General features: G+C 45.1%; 1 protein-coding gene across 4 annotated transcripts in view; it reads right to left on the minus strand.

Annotated features, from left to right (window-relative positions):
- Positions 1-1,126: 1,126 nt before the first annotated feature.
- prdm6 (PR domain containing 6) overlaps positions 1,127-22,538 on the minus strand; it is a 157,877-nt gene continuing 136,465 nt past the window's right edge. For 3 of the 4 annotated variants that reach the window (XM_079690585.1, XM_079690584.1, XM_079690586.1), the window contains exons 8-9: positions 20,651-20,827; positions 1,127-5,943 (exon numbers count right to left, since the gene is read on the minus strand). In XM_079690585.1, the coding sequence (XP_079546711.1) occupies positions 5,829-5,943; positions 20,651-20,827 (292 nt within the window). In that variant the 3' untranslated portion in view covers positions 1,127-5,828. Of the gene's footprint in view, positions 5,944-20,640; positions 20,828-22,538 lie in introns of all 4 variants that reach the window. The other variant, XM_079690587.1, reaches the window with a different exon arrangement.

The raw sequence follows: 22,538 nt of genomic DNA on the forward strand, positions 1-22,538 counted from the left end.
CAAAAAATCCATAAAAAAATGTCATCTGTGGAAGCCTTAGTACTGTAAAAAGTGCGACCAATCATCTCAGCCGGCCCGGCTAAAGTAACTGGATGGCCTACCTGCCTGACAGCCTTCCATCTGTGCACAAACTTATCTCGTGCCCTCATTGGTCATGTGCGCGTTCGTGTGTGTTGGAGGAGGGGCTCTGTAAGGAAGTGGCAGATTTTTTCAGGCTGTGTATTTTCAAATTCTAGCGCACTCGAGCTGGTTTCTCCAAAATTACCTACCTCACATTTAATACATTAATTAATTACAACAACAATTATTTTATCATTATTTTGAAAGTCCGCTCAACTTGTTCTTCTGGCAGTGGCAAATAGCTTTTGTTTTATATTTGATTTGATTACATTAACTAATATTTAAGTTGATATTTACAAGAAATATTGTAACTGCTTCTGTGTAAAGGTAATACTGCTGTTAAAAATCACCTTATTTGTTTGAAAAATAAAAGTTTGCATTACACTTTTGAATTCATTATTGAATTTTACGCATAACAATGCGATTAATCGCAGAAAATCACGCGGTTCATTGAGATGAATTCATTGTAATTCTTGCCCAGCACTAATAAAAACACAACTGGAAGCACTGGAGAGCTTGTTGACGTTCAGCGATTACAAAGTTGACCAACTGTCTCTGTGTTTTATCAGTATGTTTGAAATCACTATTAGCTAAATTAGATAGCTAGCTTACATCAGATCTTACATCTGATCTTCTCAACTGTCGGTCGCCTTAGTAATGTGTAGTAAATGGCCAGAATTTAAGTTAAAAAACATTGCAAAAATGTAAATATATCTATTTCAAGTCGTAAGAATGGTATAAGAGGAATATGTCAATTATTGGTGAAACGTGTGGTGTAGATGTTCTGACTATTAGAGGTTTCAAGCAACTGATCGTATTGATTATAGAATGTATGGATCAATAACTAGATGAGTTTTATTCTCAATTATTAGGACTTTTCTTCTCCAATCATCAATTTCATCTGGTAAAAAGTATTTAGCAATCTGAAACCTTTATCTTCTTTGTCTTCTTTTTGTTTCTGTGCATAACTCATGGATGAACAATAAAACCACAGAGAGAGACTGTAAAGAATCAAAACTGGGTTTCAGCTTTATTTCCAATGGAACAACGTCTTTTTGGTTTTTGACCTCATTTTGTCATTCATTTAGAAAAAGGGGGGGGGGGGGCAGAGAAATCATGCAACAAGATCGAGTCAAAAATTGATTTATAAGAGTCTTTCCATTTGGAATGAAGATTTTCCTTGGTCAGTAATATTCCAGAATACATGATTATCGTCATCAGGAGGTCAGAGCAAGATTCAGTTTGTGTTCAGTCGATCCCAGAGCGGTCTTCATTTCATTCAAGGGAAAGGAATGCTGCATGACTTAGGGTCTTTTTACTATTTTCTACAGAGTGGTTAAGGAATGAGTCCTAAACCCAGAACTACCTAGTATTTCAGCATTCCCGGTTCCTTAGTTTCAAAGTAACTTTTATGAATGCATTATTATTTAAAAGCCTGAAATGAGAATGTCATGGTTTGATCTACGAAATTAAATACGTCAGTATATATGATGCTCGTGAAGGCACAAAGCTTCCATTAGCGATAAAAACAGCCGTTTCTAATGTACTGGAGTGTAAAATACGACTCAGAATTAACATGTGAGTAACACATTCAGAGTATGTGTAACATGTAATGTATATATGCAGAATATACAGAAAATGCAGTTCTTGTAGTTTAGTGTGTAAATGACATGACTAAGTTGGTTTATCTTAATTTAGATTTGACTGTTTCAGTTGAATCAATTCGGGGGCATGGCCTTGGGAACAGAGGGAGATGGCATGTTTAGGGAAGAGTGTTGGTTAGATCTGCTTGGATAACTAAACACAAATCGACATCGCTGCACCACTCTGGGAATGATGCCACATCAGATTTGGATGTTGGACTTTTTCACATTAAGAGGAAAATGACCGAATGTTAACAGACTTAATTCCAACTTGGTCCTTAAAGTCTACACAACTTCTACTTCATAAGATTTCCTACATTTCCCAGAATGACTTTGAACATTTCTGAAGAACCTGATCTATTATAAGCTTACCTCCAAGACACTTAGACATGTTTTTAAAGATTTCTGTTTGTTTTTAACACATTTTTTTGTATCAAACCCAACTGTAGCTTGCACATGAGCTTAATTTAACATGTCACCAGGTTGTATGACCACTCCTTTTTGTGTCTTAATGGGAAACACATGACATTTTAGACTCTCTTCTTGTTCTTGTCCTCTGGATCCTGACACATGAACACAACGTGAATTTGCTCAGAGCTCTGGTTCACATTCACATTTGTGTTTAACTCAAATGTATTTCACCTCAGTACCATTGATCCTACAGATCATATAACAGGCGCATAGTTGGCCTTTTTCCATATATACAGCATTAGTTCAATCTGAATTCTGAATAAAAAGAGGTTTTACTTTCAGGAACACAAACACGCCTGTAAGAGTTTAGAGAGCAACATGTTCAGTTACAGCAGGATTTGTTTTCTCATCACTGAGTTGTTAAATGGAAATACATTTAACTGTATTAATATGTTTTATTAGTTACATATACACGTTTTGGGAATAAACTCTCAATATGTTAAAATGGGAAACTGATGACACTGCCACACATGTGAGGGAAATGATGTGTGACCTCCTGATGCAGTGTGTCCCTCTCTGCATCAACTTGTCGACTCAGATGAGGCACTAATACAGGGTTGCAGGAATGAGTCCTTAAAACCCGAAATGATTTACTATTTTGCATTTCCAGTTCTCCCCTCTGAAAGTCAATGGGATTTAGGCTAGATAGCTTAAGAGATGTTAACATCTTGTTGTACAACATTAAATACGTCAGTCAATACCCCACTTGTGACTTTCTGGGGGAAAAAATGGCGGTTACAAACAAGTGGCTACATGGGACTACAAAACGTCATCAGGCTGAACATTAGCCACCTTTAGCTTAGCATTGGTGATGCGCGACCGTGTTGTAGTTTGTTTTTAGACTAATGTTAGATTTTTACTTCTGTTGATGACATTTACGCTTCAACTATCAGAAAAGTGCTTTTAATATGTGGAGATCATCCGACTGAAAAAAACGTATAAGTATCAAAAACGTTTGTTTACCACTGAGTTTTTTGGAGGGGACAAAGGGAGAGGGAACTCTTTAGGGGAGGATGTGTTGGATGTGGTTGGTTAACTAGACATGTAGAGGACCCATTTCATATTTAGACCCTCTCTTAACCAGGCTTGGCACCTCAGCTTTTAAGTCAACCTCTGGCATCAGATATTTCTCACTTTTCATAAGTTGCATTCATTTGTATGAATTACTTTGAACAGCTGGAGATGGAGACTTTGTTTTCATGATGATTAAACAAACTATTCTTTGCCACTGAATAAAGCTGCTTATGAACTCTTACAAGCATTTATCAGATTAAAGAAAACATAATTCTGCAGTGAAACACCCCTTTGTGTTTTGGTTTGAATTGTAGATTAACATCCACCAAGCTATTTGGGAAAAGAAGTCATACATTATTAAAGCTTTTTTAACTCTCAGGCACAAAAACCTATTTGGTATTCAGTAATAACTGTGCTTTACCCTCACTCATTTGGATACAAAGTGTATAGTAATGACAATATTTACACATCTGAGAGTGCTTGTGAAAGGATTCAAACTTGCATTGCACTGCAAATATACTCTATGAGACCAACATGTATCATAAGAGAAACCAAAAAACATATGCCCTTTTAGTTTGGTATGATGTTTGTGCCTCAGATGATTAGATGTCATCCGTATACTTTAATCTGAATTGAAAGAAATAGAAAAGTTGACCGTCAAAACAAAACATTTTTGAACACATGGTGTGTCAACTTCATATTTAACACATTTTCTTATAAACTGCAGGATTATTTCTATAAGAAATCACATCCATAATCTCTTCAGTTTTTCCTTCCTTTCGTCGCCATCTTTACATCTGCCAACATTAAATAAAATAATTCAAAAACAATAGTGCCCAAAGCATGAGAAAAAAGATAAATATAATTTATGTTGGTTTTGTCCATTATTTTCTTTTCTTTTTTTACAATACATACTCCTTGTCATTTTATTTAGTTGATTTTCAATGTAAAAGTGGAGCGTGGTCCTCAGAGGTTTGTGTAGTTGCTCCATGTGCATTTGCTTTGGTCGCGCCCTCCTTTGGCATCGCTGTGGCAAAAAAAGAAACTGAGAAGTAAAGCTACAGACAGACGGTCAGTCTGCTTTTTTTTGGTATTTCATTGTTCTTGTCCCAGTTTCAAGAAAGAATTCTTTGGAGGGAAACCTGACAGGATTCCCAAAAAGTCTCCAATAAATGTCCGATTCCAAAAGTTCGTAAGTCCAACCGCTTCATGCGAAAGTTCATTTTCTCTGCTGGAGAAAAAAAAGGTTTTCTTTGGTATGGTTGAATCTGGATTCTCTTCAGCAGGATGAATGTGGCTTTAATGTCTCTCCTGTCCAGAAGTCAGTCAGTCAGTAAGTCAACATGTAGCCGGCTAAATCTGAAACCGCTCTTAAAGAATGATGTCTTTCCATTATATCTGTCCACACAGAAGCAGTTCAATCTAATTTGTATCTATTAATTGTGAATGACTTACAATCAAAAAATACTATTGTAATTGTTTCAGTATAGAATAAATACCTACATACTTAATAACAAATGCAGTAGCCTGTCATGGTATGTATTCATATTTAATATTTAGTCTAATCATGGAATGGATTTAATGAACCGTCACAATTACTTCTACAGACATTTGTTGAAGCTTTTATATATCTGTTACAGATTGGATACACTTCTATTTTACCATGTACTCAAAGTATTTTTGCAGAGAATTATTAAGGTGGCCGACAGGTGCAAACGCGTTACGCGGCCCAAAACATTTCCAATTAGGAGAAAAGGCTGTAGTTTCGAAAATGGTGCAAATATAAAAACACAAATGTGCCAAAACTCATGCAAATGAGGTAACATCTTCACCAACTTCACGAAACATGCGCAGCTTTTACTAAAAGCACTGCATGTTTACGCCGCAAATACAAAACTCTGCTAGCAGCTCAAAACACAACACAAACAGGGACACTAAAAAGTGCCGCACACCGCTGGGACCGGAGCCATGCTGTCATTCGGAGATTATAAAGTTAGCCATTGTCATGCGTTTGCACCTGTCTGCCACCGCAATGTTGGTGTAAAGCCGCATTCACATAATACGTAGTGAAGCGCCTGAAGTTGTATACCATTTACGTGTTTTGGAGTCTCTTTCAAAACTATTTCATTAGGGTTAGGGTTAGGGTCAGTCAGTCGGATCAGTCATCCTGGTGAAGATAATGTTTTTGTTCTTACTTTTTGTTTAGTACCTTCTACCTATAGTTCAATATTTAAATTTTGTCCAGCTTTCTCATTCTCGTTTAAGCTGTATGTATACATACCATACCATTCCTGTGTTAGCATATCCAAAAACTACATTCAAAAGCTTTATTTGTTTATAGGTACTTTCCAATAAAATGGATTCCTGGAAGTCACTTAAATGGCTGTTATATCAATTCTTAGTAAAACATACAGTTTGAATTTTCGGGTGTATCTTCTATGGAATGGATACATTTAAAAATCTTTGTTTTTGGGTGATAAATATGCCGGCTTGTTGTGGACGGAGAGGAAACACAGAGTGAGGAAGATGCGTTTTCAGAGGTAGCCGCTGGAGCGTGTCGGTCCGGGAACAGTCGGAGGGTTAGTCCACCTCGATGGACTCGCTGCTCTCATTCACAGGTTTGCACTCGTTGGGGAGTCGCTGGTGGCGGCTGAGCTGAGTGGCCTGTGTGAAGCTGCGGTCGCAACGCTCGCACCTAACACACAAACACAGACACAAACACACATACAAAAAGAAGCAGAAACAAAATATGTGATTAGTTTAAGGATGTGTATGTCAGAAAAACACAACACTGTTGAAGACAGGAAGACCTGAACAGTTTATCAACATGAAATTGAAATGCTGAAATTATGCATTGTCTAAATAACAGGAGGCGCAATATTTGTTAAACAGTATGTGTCAAAATACCATTGTTGATTGGTTAGCTGTTAAAGGGATCATTGCCTCCAATGTCGTGAATTATATTGCAATATTAGTCAGTATGATCGCAAAGTTGTTTTTCCAAATTGTGAAGCCGTCCTTCATACAGCAGCACAAACACAACCTTGAGATTGGCGCACGCTCGTACGCACGCACGCACGCACACACACACACACACACACACACACACACACACACACACACACACACACACACACACACACACACACACACACACACACACACACACACACACACACACACACACACACACACACACACACACACACACACACCCTCCCGTTAACTCTAATATCCAGTGACAGTATAAAGTGTGTGTGAGGCCCAGCGGAGCAGAAAGCTGTAATTGTTGCCCTGATCTTCACAACCTGACTGACACATTAGACACACACACACACACACACACACACACACACACACACACACACACACACACACACACACACACACACACACACACACACACACACACACACACATATCCAGGGCTGATAAAACAGCGTCACTGTCACTTCGAATAGAAAGAGAGAAGAGAGGGAGCTTTTAGTCGGAGCAGGAGGGGTGAAGGGGCAGTTACATGTATATGAATGTGTTAGTGTGTGTTTGGAGTGGGGGGGAGGGGGGCCTTCAAAGAGAAGGCTGTGTTGAGGTATTGGATTTAGCAGCCCTGAAACAAGACTAACATGCTGTTAGATAGATAGGAAGGGGGAGGGGGGGCTAGATAAGGTAGGGGAGGCAAAAAAAAGTGTTTTGAAGCTCAGTGCGGACTGAAGGATGGGGGTTTAGGAGATCTTTGAATGTAGGTCTTCCTTTCAGAACCACATAAAAACATTATGAATGAACAGTCAGTGTATTAGATATACCTATAGTATATTATTTATAGGGTTAAATAACATGGTCAACTTTCTGCGTTATTATAAAAAGATAAGTATACATTGCAAACATGGCAAAGGCTGTGGCACTTCTTCTATTTTTCAACTAAAATGTGCTTTTAGATCCAATAGTTTGCCTGTACTGTATATTCGGAATATATTTGAATATATCTGCCACGGAAAGAGGCTTGCAGGTTTAGCGACACAGCTATATGTTGCTTTTGGTCAATGGTTCACATTTTCATATCAAAATTACACTCAAACCAAACACTTTGCCCCAATAAGAAAACCCACTAATAATAGGTTTATATTAGATTTCAATGAATTTAACAACGGACAGTTTTCAATATCACATAATTTCTACTCTAAAACCTAAAAAAACGTATACATTTTTTTTTCAATATCAAAAGACAGTAAACTGTTTAATGTCCTTCCTAGCATCACTTTTAAACCCTAACTTTAACAGTAAAACATAAGGATTGAAGTCCAATGGTCAGCCAGGCAGCCGTATTTTGGTGAAAGTAGATGTTTTAAAGTAAAATGGAATGGAGGCATTAACACAATGTATACACGGTTTAAAATGCGTTTACTTCAATCAATCAATCAATCAATCAATCAATCAATCAATCAATCAATCAATCAATGTTTATTTATATAGCCCAATATCACAAATGTTACATTTGTCTCAGTGGACTTCACAGTTTTTACAGAATATCAGTATGAAAATACGACACCCTCTGTCCTTAGACCCTCACATCGTAGGAAAAAATTCCTGTTTTTGTGTGTGTGAGGAATTTTAAAGACTTGTTCACAGAAGTAATCATGCCGGAAAGACTTCCGTAAATGGATCTTTCTTTCGTCATTTAGCGTGTGTTCTTAAAGCGCAGACAAACTAACCAGACTGCCAACTGAACAGCTCTGCCGTTAGATGTTCCTACTGTTATTTATTCTGTAAATTCCCAAAACCACAACAGCTACAGACATCAAAGCTCCTCTGAAGCTCCTCTGTCACAGAGACTTATCCAGCAGGACAGACACGGACACGGTCCTCCTGCAGAACAAAGAGTGGAGCGGGAACGAGGTCGGGTGCAGTCTGCTGCTATCGACCAGCCGGCGTCTGTTACCGACTCCTTCGGGTAGCTCAGTGCGGTAAAATAACGTTGAGCAGTTTTGTCCTGGCAAAGTGACAGCAGCAGCTTTAATCACTTTCCCTTCAACGATCAGTGACGCTTCAGCTCACGTCTTATCTTCATCCCTTAAAACGGGACAGAATGGGGAGACAACCAGTACAGATGGTGTTCAGTCACATGTTGATAGGACTGATGGGACCGGAAGGAGGCAAGTACAACAAGTCTGTTTGCAGCGCTACTTACATTTCACTGTAATGCATGGAAATCTGACGCTTGTAGGACTTTTTGTAAAAACCTGACATCAGGTTTTTTAGATCAACCAATTAGTTTGAATTACATTATGTAATTCGAAATTGTCATTGGTTCATTCCACTCATATGCCGTTTCTCGTTTCTCAAATGTTCGCCCCCTCGACTACTCCATCCTCCAGCAGTGACCTGGTTGTTGATTTCAGTGTGCCATTTTGAAGGATATCCAAATTCTTTGAATGCACATTGAGGATTGAGGAGGCTATGAGGAGCTATGAGGAGGCTATGATGAGCTATGAAGAGGCTATGAGGAGGCTATGAGGAGCTGTGAGGAGGCTATGAGGAGCCTACGAGGAGCTATGAGGAGGCTATGAGGAGCTATGAGGAGGCTATGAGGAGCTACGAGGAGCTACGAGAAGCTACGAGGAGGCTATGTTGAGCTATGAGGAGGCTATGAGGAGCTACGAGGAGGCTATGAGGAGCTACGAGGAGCTACGAGGAGGCTATGAGGAGCTGCGAGGAGGCTATGAGAAGCTATGAGGAGCTACGAGGAGCTATAAGGAGCTATGATGAGCTATAAGGAGGTATGAGGAGCTATGAGGAGCTAACTATGAGGAGCTATGAGGAGCTATGAGGAGCTACGAGGAGCTAACTATGAGGAGCTATCAGGAGCTATGAGGAGCTACGAGGAGCTAACTATGAGGAGCTACGAGGAGCTATGAGGAGCTACGAGGAGCTACGAGGAGCTAACTATGAGGAGCTACGAGGAGCTATGAGGAGCTATGAGGAGCTACGAGGAGCTACGAGGAGCTAACTATGAGGAGCTATGAGGAGCTATGAGGAGCTACGAGGAGCTAACTATGAGGAGCTAGCTACGAGGAGGCTATGAGGAGCTACGAGGAGGCTATGAGGAGCTATGAGGAGGTACGAGGAGCTACGAGGAGCTAACTATGAGGAGCAATAAGGAGCTATGAGGAGCTACGAGGAGGCTTTGAGGAGCTAAGAGGAGCTACGAGGAGCTAACTATGAGGAGCTACGAGGAGCTACAAGGAGCTACGAGGAGGCTTTGAGGAGCTAACTATGAGGAGCTATGAGGAGCTATGAGAAGCTACGAGGAGGCTTTGAGGAGCTAAGAGGAGCTAACTATGAGGAGCTATGAGGAGCTTTGAGGAGCTATGAGGAGCTAACTATGAGGAGCTATGAGGAGCTAACTATGAGGAGCTACGAGGAGGCTTTGAGGAGCTACGAGGAGCTAGCTACGAGGAGGCTATGAGGAGCTAACTATGAGGAGCTATGAGGAGCTATGAGGAGCTAGCTACGAGTAGGCCTTGAGGAGCTACGAGGAGCTAACTATGAGGAGCTATGAGGAGCTATGAGGAGCTAGCTACGAGGAGGCTTTGAGGAGCTACGGGGAGCTAGCTACGAGGAGCTAGCTACGAGGAGGCTATGAGGAACTACGAGGAGGCTATGAGGAGCTATGAGGAGCTATGAGGAGCTAACTATGAGGAGCTACGAGGAGGCTATGAGGAGCTATGAGGAGGCTTTGAGGAGCTACGAGGAGCTAGCTATGAGGAGCTATGAGGAGGCTTTGAGGAGCTACGAGGAGCTAGCTATGAGGAGCTACGAGGAGCTAACTATGAGGAGCTATGAGGAGCTATGAGGAGGCTATGAGGCGGTACGAGGAGCTAGGAGGAGCTACGAGGAGCTAACTATGAGGAGCTATGAGGAGCTATGAGGAGATATGAGGAGGCTTTGAGGAGCTACGAGGAGCTAGCTATGAGGAGCTACGAGGAGCTAACTATGAGGAACTATAAGGAGCTACGAGGAGGCTTTGAGGAGCTAAGAGGAGCTACGAGGAGCTACGAGGAGCTAACTACAAGGAGCTACGAGGAGCTAATTATGAGGAGCTACGAGTTGGCTATGAGGAGCTAACTATGAGGAGCTACGAGGAGCTAACTATACAGGAGCTATGAGGAGCTACGAGGAGGCTCTGAGGAGCTATGAGGAGCTACGAGGAGCTACGAGGAGCTAACTACGAGGAGCTATGAGGAGCTAACTATGAGGAGCTATGAGGAGCTACGAGGAGGTTTTGAGGAGCTAAGAGGAGATACGAGGAGCTATGAGGAGCTACGAGGAGGCTTTGAGGAGCTATGAGGAGCTACGAGGAGCTAACTACGAGGAGCTACAAGGAGCTAAATGTGAGGAGCTATGAGGAGCTCAGGGGAGCTACGAGGAGGCTTTGAGGAACTACGAGGAGCTACAAAGAGCTAACTATGAGGAGCTATGAGGAGCTACGTGGAGGCTTTGAGGAGCTAAGAGGAGCTACGAGGAGCTACGAGGAGGCTTTGAGGAGCTATGAGGAGCTAACTATGAGGAGCTAACTATGAGGAGCTTTGAGGAGCTACGAGGAGCTACGAGGAGGCTTTGAGGAGCTATGAGGAGTTAACTATGAGGAGCTAACTATGAGGGGCTATGAGGAGCTACAAGGAGGCTTTGAGGAGCTAAGAGGAGATACGAGGAGCTATGAGGAGCTACGAGGAGGCTTTGAGGAGCTATGAGGAGCTACGAGGAGCTAACTACGAGGAGCTACAAGGAGCTAAATGTGAGGAGCTATGAGGAGCTCAGGGGAGCTACGAGGAGGCTTTGAGGAACAACGAGGAGCTACAAGGAGCTAACTATGAGGAGCTATGAGGAGCTACGAGGAGGCTTTGAGGAGCTAAGAGGAGCTACGAAGAGCTACGAGGAGGCTTTGAGGAGCTATGAGGAGCTAACTATGAGGAGCTAACTATGAGGAGCTTTGAGGAGCTAAGAGGAGCTACGAGGAGGCTTTGAGGAGCTATGAGGAGCTAACTATGAGGAGCTAACTATGAGGAGCTATGAGGAGCTAACTATGAGGAGCTATGAGGAGCTACGAGGTGGCTTTGAGGAGCTAAGAGGAGGCTTTTAGGAGCTACGAGGAGCTACCAGGAGCTACGAGGAGGCTTTGAGGAGCTAAGAGGAGCAACGAGGAGCTACGAGGAGGCTTTGAGAAGCTACGAGGAGCTAGCTACGAGGAGGCTATGAGGAGCTACGAGGAGGCTAGGAGGATCTATGAGGAGCTAACTATGAGGAACTACGAGGAGGCTATGAGGAGCTATGAGGCGGTACGAGGAGCTACGAGGAGCTAACTATGAGGAGCTATGAGGAGCTACGAAGAGGCTTTGAGGAGCTACGAGGAGCTACGAGGAGCTATGAGGAGCTACGAGGAGGCTTTGAGGAGCTATGAGGAGCTACGAGGAGCTAACTACGAGGAGCTACAAGAAGCTAAATGTGAGGAGCTATGAGGAGCTCAGGGGAGCTACGAGGAGGCTTTGAGGAACTACGAGGAGCTACAAGGAGCTAACTATGAGGAGCTATGAGGAGCTACGAGGAGGCTATCAGGAGCTAAGAGGAGCTACGAGGAGCTACGAGGAGGCTTTGAGGAGCTATGAGGAGCTAACTATGAGGAGCTAACTATGAGGAGCTTTGAGGAGCTAAGAGGAGCTACGAGGAGCTACGAAGAGGCTTTGAGGAGCTATGAGGAGCTAACTATGAGGAGCTAACTATGAGGAGCTATGAGGAGCTAACTATGAGGAGCTATGAGGAGCTACGAGGTGGCTTTGAGGAGCTACGAGGAGGCTTTTAGGAGCTACCAGGAGCTACCAGGAGCTACGAGGAGGCTTTGAGGAGCTAAGAGGAGCAACGAGGAGCTACGAGGAGGCTTTGAGGAGCTAAGAGGAGCTAACTATGAGGAGGCTACGAAGAGCTACGAGGAGCCACGAGGAGTTAACTATAAGGAGCTATGAGGAGCTCAGGGGAGCTACGAGGAGCTACGAGGAGCTAACTATGAGGAGCTATGAGGAGCTACGAGGAGGCTTTGAGGAGCTATGAGGAGCTACGAGAGGTATGAGGAGCTAACTATGAGGAGCTACGAGGAGCTACGAGGAGGCTTTGAGGAGCTATGAGGAGCTACGAGGAGGTATGAGGAGCTAACTATGAGGAGCTACGAGGAGCTACGAGGAGGCTTTGAGGAGCTATGAGGAGCTACGAGGAGGTATGAGGAGCTAACTATGAGGAGCTACGAGGAGCTACGAGGAGGCTTTGATGAGCTATGAGGAGCTACGAGGAGCTACGAGGAGGCTTTGAGGAGCTAAGAGGAGCTAACTATGAGGAGGCTACTCGGAGCTACGAGGAGTTAACTATGAAGAGCCACGAGGAGCTAACTATGAGGAGCTATGAGGAGCTAACTAGGAGGAGGCTACGAGGAGCTACGAGGAGCCACGAGGAGTTAACTATGAGGAGCTACGAGGAGCTACGAGGGGACTATGAGGAGCTATGAGGAGCTATGAGGAGCTATGAGGAGCTATGAGGAGCTCAGGGGAGCTACGAGGAAGCTTTGAGGAACTACGAGGAGCTAACTATGAGGAGCTAACTATGAGGAGCTATGAGGAGCTACGAGGAGGCTTTGAGGAGCTAAGACGAGCTACGAGGAGCTACAAGGAGGCTTTGAGGATTTATGAGGAGCTAACTATGAGGAGCTAACTATGAGGAGCTTTGAGGAGGCTTTGAGGAGCTAAGAGGAGCTACGAGGAGGCTTTGAGGAGCTATGAGGAGCTAACTATGAGGAGCTATGAGGAGCTACGAGGTGGCTTTGAGGAGCTACCAGGAGCTACGAGGAGGCTTTGAGGAGCTAAGAGGAGCTAACTATGAGGAGGCTACAAGGAGCTACGAGGAGCCACGAGGAGTTAACTATGAGGAGCTATGAGGAGCTCAGGGGAGCTACGAGGAGGCTTTTGAAGAACTACGAGGAGCTACGAGGAGCTAACTATGAGGAGCTATGAGGAGCTACGAGGAGGCTTTGAGGAGCTATGAGGAGCTACGAGGAGGTATGAGGAGCTAACTATGAGGAGCTACGAGGAGCTACGAGGAGGCTTTGAGGAGCTACGAGGAGGCTTTGAGGAGGTAAGAGGAGCTACGAGTAGCTACCAGGAGCTACAAGGAGGCTTTGAGGAGCTAAGAGGAGCTACGAGGAGCTACCAGGAGCTACAAGGAGGCTTTGAGGAGCTAAGAGGAGCTACGAGGAGGCTTTGAGGAGCTACGAGGAGGCTTTGAGGAGGTAAGAGGAGCTACCAGGAGCTACAAGGAGGCTTTGAGGAGCCAAGAGGAGCTACCAGGAGCTATAAGGAGGCTTTGAGGAGCTAAGAGAAGCTACGAGGAGCTACGAGGAGGCTTTGAGGAGCTAAGAGGAGCTAACTATGAGGAGCTATGAGGAGCTACGAGGTGGCTTTGAAGAGCTACGAGGAGGCTTTGAGGAGCTACGAGGAGCTACCAGGAGCTACGAGGAGGCTTTGAGGAGCTAAGAGGAGCTACGAGGAGCTACGAGGAGGCTTTGAGGAGCTAAGAGGAGCTAACTATGAGGAGGCTACGAGGAGCTACGAGGAGCTAGCTATGAGGAGCTACAAGGAGCTAACTATGAGGAACTATAAGGAGCTACGCGGAGGCTTTGAGGAGCTAAGAGGAGCTACGAGGAGCTACGAGGAGCTAACTACAAGGAGCTACGAGGAGCTAATTATGAGGAGCTACGAGTTGGCTATGAGGAGCTAACTATGAGGAGCTACGAGGAGCTAACTATACAGGAGCTATGAGGAGCTACGAGGAGGCTCTGAGGAGCTATGAGGAGCTACGAGGAGCTACGAGGAGCTAACTACGAGGAGCTATGAGGAGCTAACTATGAGGAGCTATGAGGAGCTACGAGGAGGTTTTGAGGAGCTAAGAGGAGATACGAGGAGCTATGAGGAGCTACGAGGAGGCTTTGAGGAGCTATGAGGAGCTACGAGGAGCTAACTACGAGGAGCTACAAGGAGCTAAATGTGAGGAGCTACGAGGAGGCTTTGAGGAACTACGAGGAGCTACAAAGAGCTAACTATGAGGAGCTATGAGGAGCTACGTGGAGGCTTTGAGGAGCTAAGAGGAGCTACGAGGAGCTACGAGGAGGCTTTGAGGAGCTACGAGGAGGCTTTGAGGAGGTAAGAGGAGCTACGAGTAGCTACCAGGAGCTACAAGGAGGCTTTGAGGAGCTAAGAGGAGCTACGAGGAGCTACCAGGAGCTACAAGGAGGCTTTGAGGAGCTAAGAGGAGCTACGAGGAGGCTTTGAGGAGCTACGAGGAGGCTTTGAGGAGGTAAGAGGAGCTACCAGGAGCTACAAGGAGGCTTTGAGGAGCCAAGAGGAGCTACCAGGAGCTATAAGGAGGCTTTGAGGAGCTAAGAGGAGCTACGAGGAGCTACGAGGAGGCTTTGAGGAGCTAAGAGGAGCTAACTATGAGGAGCTATGAGGAGCTACGAGGTGGCTTTGAGGAGCTACGAGGAGGCTTTGAGGAGCTACGAGGAGCTACCAGGAGCTACGAGGAGGCTTTGAGGAGCTAAGAGGAGCTACGAGGAGCTACGAGGAGGCTTTGAGGAGCTAAGAGGAGCTAACTATGAGGAGGCTACGAGGAGCTACGAGGAGCCACGAGGAGTTAACTATGAGGAGCTATAAGGAGCTCAGGGGAGCTACGAGGAGGCTTTGAGGAACTACGAGGAGCTAACTATGAGGAGCTAACTATGAGGAGCTATGAGGAGCTACGAGGAGGCTTTGAGGAGCTAAGAGGAGCTACGAGGAAGCTTTGAGGAGCTATGAGGAGCTAACTATGAGGAGCTTTGAGGAGGCTTTGAGGAGCTAAGAGGAGCTACGAGGAGGCTTTGAGGAGCTATGAGGAGCTAACTATGAGGAGCTACGAGGAGCTAACTATGAGAAGCTAAGAGGAGCTAAGAGGAGCTACGAGGAGCTAAGAGGTGGCTATGAGGAGCTAACTAGGAGGAGCTAACTATGAGGAGCTATGAGGAGCTACAAGGAGGCTTTTAGGAGCTACGAGGAGCTACCAGGAGCTACAAGGAGGCTTTGAGGAGCTAAGAGGAGCTACGAGGAGCTACGAGGAGGCTTTGAGGAGCTAAGAGGAGCTAACTATGAGGAGGCTACTCGGAGCTACGAGGAGTTAACTATGAAGAGCCACGAGGAGCTAACTATGAGGAGCTATGAGGAGCTACGAGGTGGCTTTGAGGAGCTACGAGGAGGCTTTGAGGAGCTACGAGGAGCTACCAGGAGCTACGAGGAGGCTTTGAGGAGCTAAGAGGAGCTAACTATGAGGAGGCTACGAGGAGCTACGAGGAGCCACGAGGAGTTAACTATGAGGAGCTACGAGGAGCTACGAGGGGGCTATGAGGAGCTATGAGGAGCTATGAGGAGCTATGAGGAGCTCAGGGGAGCTACGAGGAAGCTTTGAGGAACTACGAGGAGCTAACTATGAGGAGCTATGAGGAGCTACGAGGAGGCTTTGAGGAGCTAAGAGGAGCTACGAGGAGCTACAAGGAGGCTTTGAGGAGCTATGAGGAGCTAACTATGAGGAGCTAACTATGAGGAGCTTTGAGGAGGCTTTGAGGAGCTAAGAGGAGCTACGAGGAGGCTTTGAGGAGCTATGCGGAGCTAACTATGAGGAGCTATGAGGAGCTACGAGGTGGCTTTGAGGAGCTACCAGGAGCTACGAGGAGGCTTTGAGGAGCTAAGAGGAGCTAACTATGAGGAGGCTACGAGGAGCTACGAGGAGCCACGAGGAGTTAACTATGAGGAGCTATGAGGAGCTCAGGGGAGCTACGAGGAGGCTTTTGAAGAACTACGAGGAGCTACGAGGAGCTAACTATGAGGAGCTATGAGGAGCTACGAGGAGGCTTTGAGGAGCTATGAGGAGCTACGAGGAGGTATGAGGAGCTAACTATGAGGAGCTACGAGGAGCTACGAGGAGGCTTTGAGGAGCTACGAGGAGGCTTTGAGGAGGTAAGAGGAGCTACGAGTAGCTACCATGAGCTACAAGGAGGCTTTGAGGAGCTAAGAGGAGCTACGAGGAGCTACCAGGAGCTGCAAGGAGGCTTTGAGGAGCTAAGAGGAGCTACGAGGAGGCTTTGAGGAGCTACGAGGAGGTAAGAGGAGCTACCAGGAGCTACAAGGAGGCTTTGAGGAGCCAAGAGGAGCTACCAGGAGCTACAAGGAGGCTTTGAGGAGCTAAGAGGAGCTACGAGGAGCTACGAGGAGGCTTTGAGGAGCTAAGAGGAGCTAACTATGATGAGCTATGAGGAGCTACGAGGTGGCTTTGAGGAGCTACGAGGAGGCTTTGAGGAGCTACAAGGAGCTACCAGGAGCTACGAGGAGGCTTTGAGGAGCTAAGAGGAGCTACGAGGAGCTACGAGGAGGCTTTGAGGAGCTAAGAGGAGCTAACTATGAGGAGGCTACGAGGAGCTACGAGGAGCCACGAGGAGTTAACTATGAGGAGCTATAAGGAGCTCAGGGGAGCTACGAGGAGGCTTTGAGGAACTACGAGGAGCTAACTATGAGGAGCTAACTATGAGGAGCTATGAGGAGCTACGAGGAGGCTTTGAGGAGCTAAGAGGAGCTACGAGGAAGCTTTGAGGAGCTATGAGGAGCTAACTATGAGGAGCTAACTATGAGGAGCTTTGAGGAGGCTTTGAGGAGCTAAGAGGAGCTACGAGGAGGCTTTGAGGAGCTATGAGGAGCTAACTATGAAGAGCTACGAGGAGCTAACTATGAGAAGCTAAGAGGAGCTAAGAGGAGCTACGAGGAGCTAAGTGGTGGCTATGAGGAGCTAACTATGAGGAGCTAACTATGAGGAGCTAACTATGAGGAGCTATGAGGAGCTACAAGGAGGCTTTTAGGAGCTATGAGGAGCTACGAGGAGCTACGAGGAGGCTTTGAGGAGCTAAGAGGAGCTACCAGGAGCTACGAGGAGGCTTTGAGGAGCTAAGAGGAGCTACGAGGAGCTAAGAGGAGCTAACTATGAGGAGGCTACTAGGAGCTACGAGGAGTTAACTATGAGGAGCTATGAGGAGCTACGAGGTGGCGTTGTGGAGCTATGAGGAGGCTTTGAGGGGCTACGAGGAGCTACCAGGAGCTACGAGGAGGCTTTGAGGAGCTAAGAGGAGCTAGGAGGAGCTACGAGGAGGCTACGAGGAGCTACGAGGAGCCACGAGGAGTTAACTATGAGGAGCTACGAGGAGGCTTTGAGGAGCTAAGAGGAGCTACGAGGAGGCTTTGAGGAGCTATGAGGAGCTAACTATGAAGAGCTACGAGGAGCTAACTATGAGAAGCTAAGAGGAGCTAAGAGGAGCTACGAGGAGCTAAGTGGTGGCTATGAGGAGCTAACTATGAGGAGCTATGAGGAGCTACAAGGAGGCTTTTAGGAGCTATGAGGAGCTACGAGGAGCTACGAGGAGGCTTTGAGGAGCTAAGAGGAGCTACCAGGAGCTACGAGGAGGCTTTGAGGAGCTAAGAGGAGCTACGAGGAGCTAAGAGGAGCTAACTATGAGGAGGCTACTAGGAGCTACGAGGAGTTAACTATGAGGAGCTATGAGGAGCTAACTATGAGGAGCTATGAGGAGCTACGAGGTGGCGTTGTGGAGCTATGAGGAGGCTTTGAGGGGCTACGAGGAGCTACCAGGAGCTACGAGGAGGCTTTGAGGAGCTAAGAGGAGCTAGGAGGAGCTACGAGGAGGCTACGAGGAGCTACGAGGAGCCACGAGGAGTTAACTATGAGGAGCTACGAGGGGGCTATGAGGAGTTAACTATGAGGAGCTACGGGGAGCTAGGAGGAGGAACCACTTATGTATTTTGCATGGATGCATCTTTAGCCCAAGTTACTGACACATTACATTTGAATAAAAACGAAATATATAATTTTTCATAAACACTGTGTTGCTCATCTGATAGAGATAATAAAATACAGCCTCCTTACATATCCAATTGATTTTGATTTAAAATGACCACTCCAAGGAAAGCATTTCTCAATTTCTCTTTAAATGCCTCTTTCCTCGACTCCTCGATTTTCCTCCTCGACTCCTCTACACGCATCTCCCATGGCCAAGACAGGAGTTGAGGGATCAAGGGGAGGCAAACTGGGACTAAGTAATATCACTTTTCTTTGTGTGTTAGTTGTAAGGGTCAAGCTGCAGACGAAACAGGTGGATTTTCAGTCTGCGACAGAAGATGTGTAGACTTTCAGCAGTCCTGATATCAACAGGGAGCTTCCATCATCTTGGAACCATAAGAGCAAACAGGGGTGTTTTCTTGAGGGGTTAGTTAGTATCTCACTGTGAGTCACAATATCTAACGATACCTCACTGACTTACAGACTTACAATTAAGCTGACCAGAGCACAATAGTCCAACATTTGCTCTCAACTGATCTCTGACCTAGCCACAACAAAAGAAGAGCCATGACAAGACAAAGGGATCCAGGACCCTCATCACTTTGCTTTCTACAGTCCTCTGGTGGATTCATAAAGTTACAACTGTATAGAAAACACTGGAACAATAGAACAGCAGAGAAAACAGCAGTTTGACAGGTCCATAGTCCAGCGAGTATCGGTACTGAAAAGCTGCCGACCACACAGAATCTCTGCTCCGTCTCCTCAGCGGGGAAAATAAAGTTGAGCGTTTTCCTCCTGACAAAGTGACAGTGGCAGCTTTAATCTATTCGTGGCACCATCCGAAAGGAGATAACTCCCGAGGCCATCGATCCGCTAAAGATTCCTGACGCCCGTTCATGATTGTCTTTGTCCCGCTCTGCCTCCACCGAGACTCTGAAGTGCTGATGAAAAGGTTCGGGAGTTTCCTCCGATTGCTTATTAAGAACGCTGATTTGCTTTAACCGGATTTCTCGTCGCCGATTGTCGTTTGACTTTTTACACCGTGATCTCTTGTTCCTCTTTCTCATTTTATTACCCATTCTTCTCGGCCTTTGGCTCTCCACGTCAATGACAACTTTGGATTTCTCTGATTGCTTATTAAGGACGTTAATTTCCTTCGGCTTTCCCCTGATACCTGTCCTTTAGATTTCCCGAATCCCTTATTCTGCTTTCTTCCCTTTCTTTAATACCCCTTACTCTTTCCCCTCTGTCGCCCTCCTGCCCTTTCCCTTAATGCTGACCTCTGTGTCCACTGGGGGAATCTGTATTGTCCTCTATCGCTGACGAGATGACAGCGTGACAACAGAAGCTTCCAGAAGGCCCTAATTGCTGCGAGGCTTGCCTTCTCATTATATCAGTCTTCAGTTGCAAGTGAAAGAAAATGCAAGTGAGCTGTCAGAGATTCCTTACCAGCTGCTGACGCTGTGATGGAGATGCTTCTCTTTTCACACTGATGCTCTCATAATTGATACATTCATTTATTAGGAACAACAATTATTGATATTATCTGCCTGTTAAACATGGTATGGTGAATATGTGTTTGAGGAAGTTATGTTGAGTTGAATTGGTAAATTATTTCTGTTGGCGTGTGCTTTGCCCAGCCACCCCTCTGATCCTCCCCACAACTGCATGTTGGGAGTTTATTTAAGTGATAAGATTAAGGATAGACGTTTATATGAGACCAGTTCAGACAGAGAGCGAAACATCTTTTCAACCTCAAATGAAGAGTGTGCAAACAACGAGCATGTATTAAGAGAGCAAACAAGGGCAAACTAAGAGCACAAACTCGGAGCACAAATTAAGAGTGCAAATTAAGAGTTCAAATCAAAAGTGCAAATTAAAAGCGCAAACTATGAGTGCAAAATAAAGTCATTACGGTGAATTCACTGAAACTGGCCAGGATACACATTTGACAAGGTCCGCTTTTCATAAAAAGTTAATAACACAGACAAAGTACAAAATGCACATCAACAATGGAATCAAGATTAAATAGCTTATAATAACTGAAAAATATCAACCTCTGTCCCAAATGAACAAAGAGATCCCACAACATTATGAGAGAAATTATTAAATGTTTGGGTTTCTATCAAGTCTATTGCATGATGTAGCGATATTTCAAAAAGATTCAATGTACTATTCCTAACCCAAATGTATCAGTTCTAAAACGTACTTTATGGCATAGACATGACTCTAAGAAAAAGTGACCTGCCAAGGATGCCAGTAGGATATATCTAGGGTGTCAGAGGCAGCAATGAGGGTGCATTAGTCGGCTAACAGAATGTCAGTTAGTGTTAGCTGGCTCTCATATGTAAGTGAAACTGTTCAGTCCAGTCGCAGTGTGCAGCAGGGACAGGGAGCAGAGGGTCAGGTTGGTGGATGGGTGGGGGGTACTCACTGTTACTTACTTGAACGGCTTCTCCCCGGTGTGCGTACGGATGTGGTTGTTGAGCGTTGTGGCGCCAGCGAACGCACGACCGCAGTATCCACATTTGAAGGGTCGGTCGCTCGAGTGTGTCACCACGTGGTTCCTCAAATCGGATGGCTGAGAGAAGGACTGGGAGCAGTGGCCACACTGGTACGGTCTGAGGAGAGAAAGGTGTATGCGTACGTTTAGAAACCTTTAGCCCATGGGGTCTTAATACTTCCCAAAAGGGTTGGGAGGTATAATAAAGAGGACCTATTATGATTTTCGAGAATTTCTCTTTCCTGTAGTGTGTTCTATAGGTTTTTATGCCTGTTAATGGTCTGCAAAGGCTACAATCCCAAAGTTCCCTCCAGATGGAGTTGAATAGGTTGACAAGAGACAAAACACAAATAATCTGAAAATGAGCATATTATGTCCTCTTTCTAACCGTCTGTCCAACAATGAGCCATTACCAATATTCCCATAGAGTCAGCTGGAGATGTGTTCAAATGGCAGAGAGACAGTGGCATAGCAAATCACCTTTATTCAAATGCAACCAAAACCATCTTGGTTACTCTTTCCAATGTTCCATCAATCCCCAAAGTCACCAAGTTGGATGTGAAATGCCGGCTGAGCAACGCAATGACTGGCAGATGATTTCTTGTCATCGCAGATATCATTTACTGCTTTTGCACATTCAGACATTGATTGATCAATTACAGGACCCTCAAATATGAAGAATGCAAAGGGACACACGCTGCACCTTCACAACAGACATGTATACACACACACACACACACACACACACACACACACACACACACACACACACACACACACACACACATACACACACACACACACACACACACACACACACACACACACACACACACACACACACACACAGTTAATTACCCCAAAAACAAAAAACACATCTGGGACACTAACACACATTAAGGGAGAGCAATAGACAGAGAGGGATGAGGCACGAGAGGTCTGTAAACACAGATAACACACACACACACACACACACACACACACACACACACACACACACACACACACACACACACACACACACACACACACACACACACACACACACACACACACACACACACACACACACACACACACACAGGTCAGGGACAGTCAGACACTGCCCTGTAACCATGGCAGCATGACCCTCATCAACGATGCAGGCCGAGATCATGACTGAACCATTTATCACTGTGTGTGTGAGAGTGTGTGTGTGTGTGTGTGTGTGTGTGTTGTTAGAGAGAGTGAAAAAGAGACAGTAACAGAACAAGAAAAGGAGATATAGATACATATAAAGAGATTATGTGTGTGTTTGTGTGTGTGTGTGTTTCTCAAATGGGAGCTCACAGTGGTAGTGAATCAGACTGAAACAGACGACCAATCAGTAGCAGTGTGTCTGCTAATAGAGTGTCCAGCTTCCATACAGCAGCTGATCTAATCTCACACTGTTTCTATTGAGCTGAACACACAGCCTGCTGCGAACAGTATTTTCTTATTTAGTGTTAACGTAAGGGACACTACTTCAGTTTGATCTCTGCTCATATCTCTACACCCCCCTCGCTGTTTTCCATACGATATTTACAGCTTCATTCCCTTTTTACAAATGTACCAAATAATTATCTGCGCTTCAAACAAATATTAAAAGCGTAAGCAATAATGAATGATATTTGAGGAACTTATTTTCACAGCAATATGAAATGGATATAAGACAGGGATTCAAGACCTGTTTAACTTCCTAACAAAACCAGTATGCAAATGGTAATAAAGCATTGTTTGTTGAATTACATGGGATTTACATTGGGTTTTTTTCCCTATTTTTTTAGTTGTCCCACATTTGTACGTAGAAT

This window comes from Notothenia rossii, assembly GCF_949606895.1.
Source record: "Notothenia rossii genome assembly, chromosome: 6".
Classification (NCBI taxonomy): domain Eukaryota; kingdom Metazoa; phylum Chordata; class Actinopteri; order Perciformes; family Nototheniidae; genus Notothenia; species Notothenia rossii.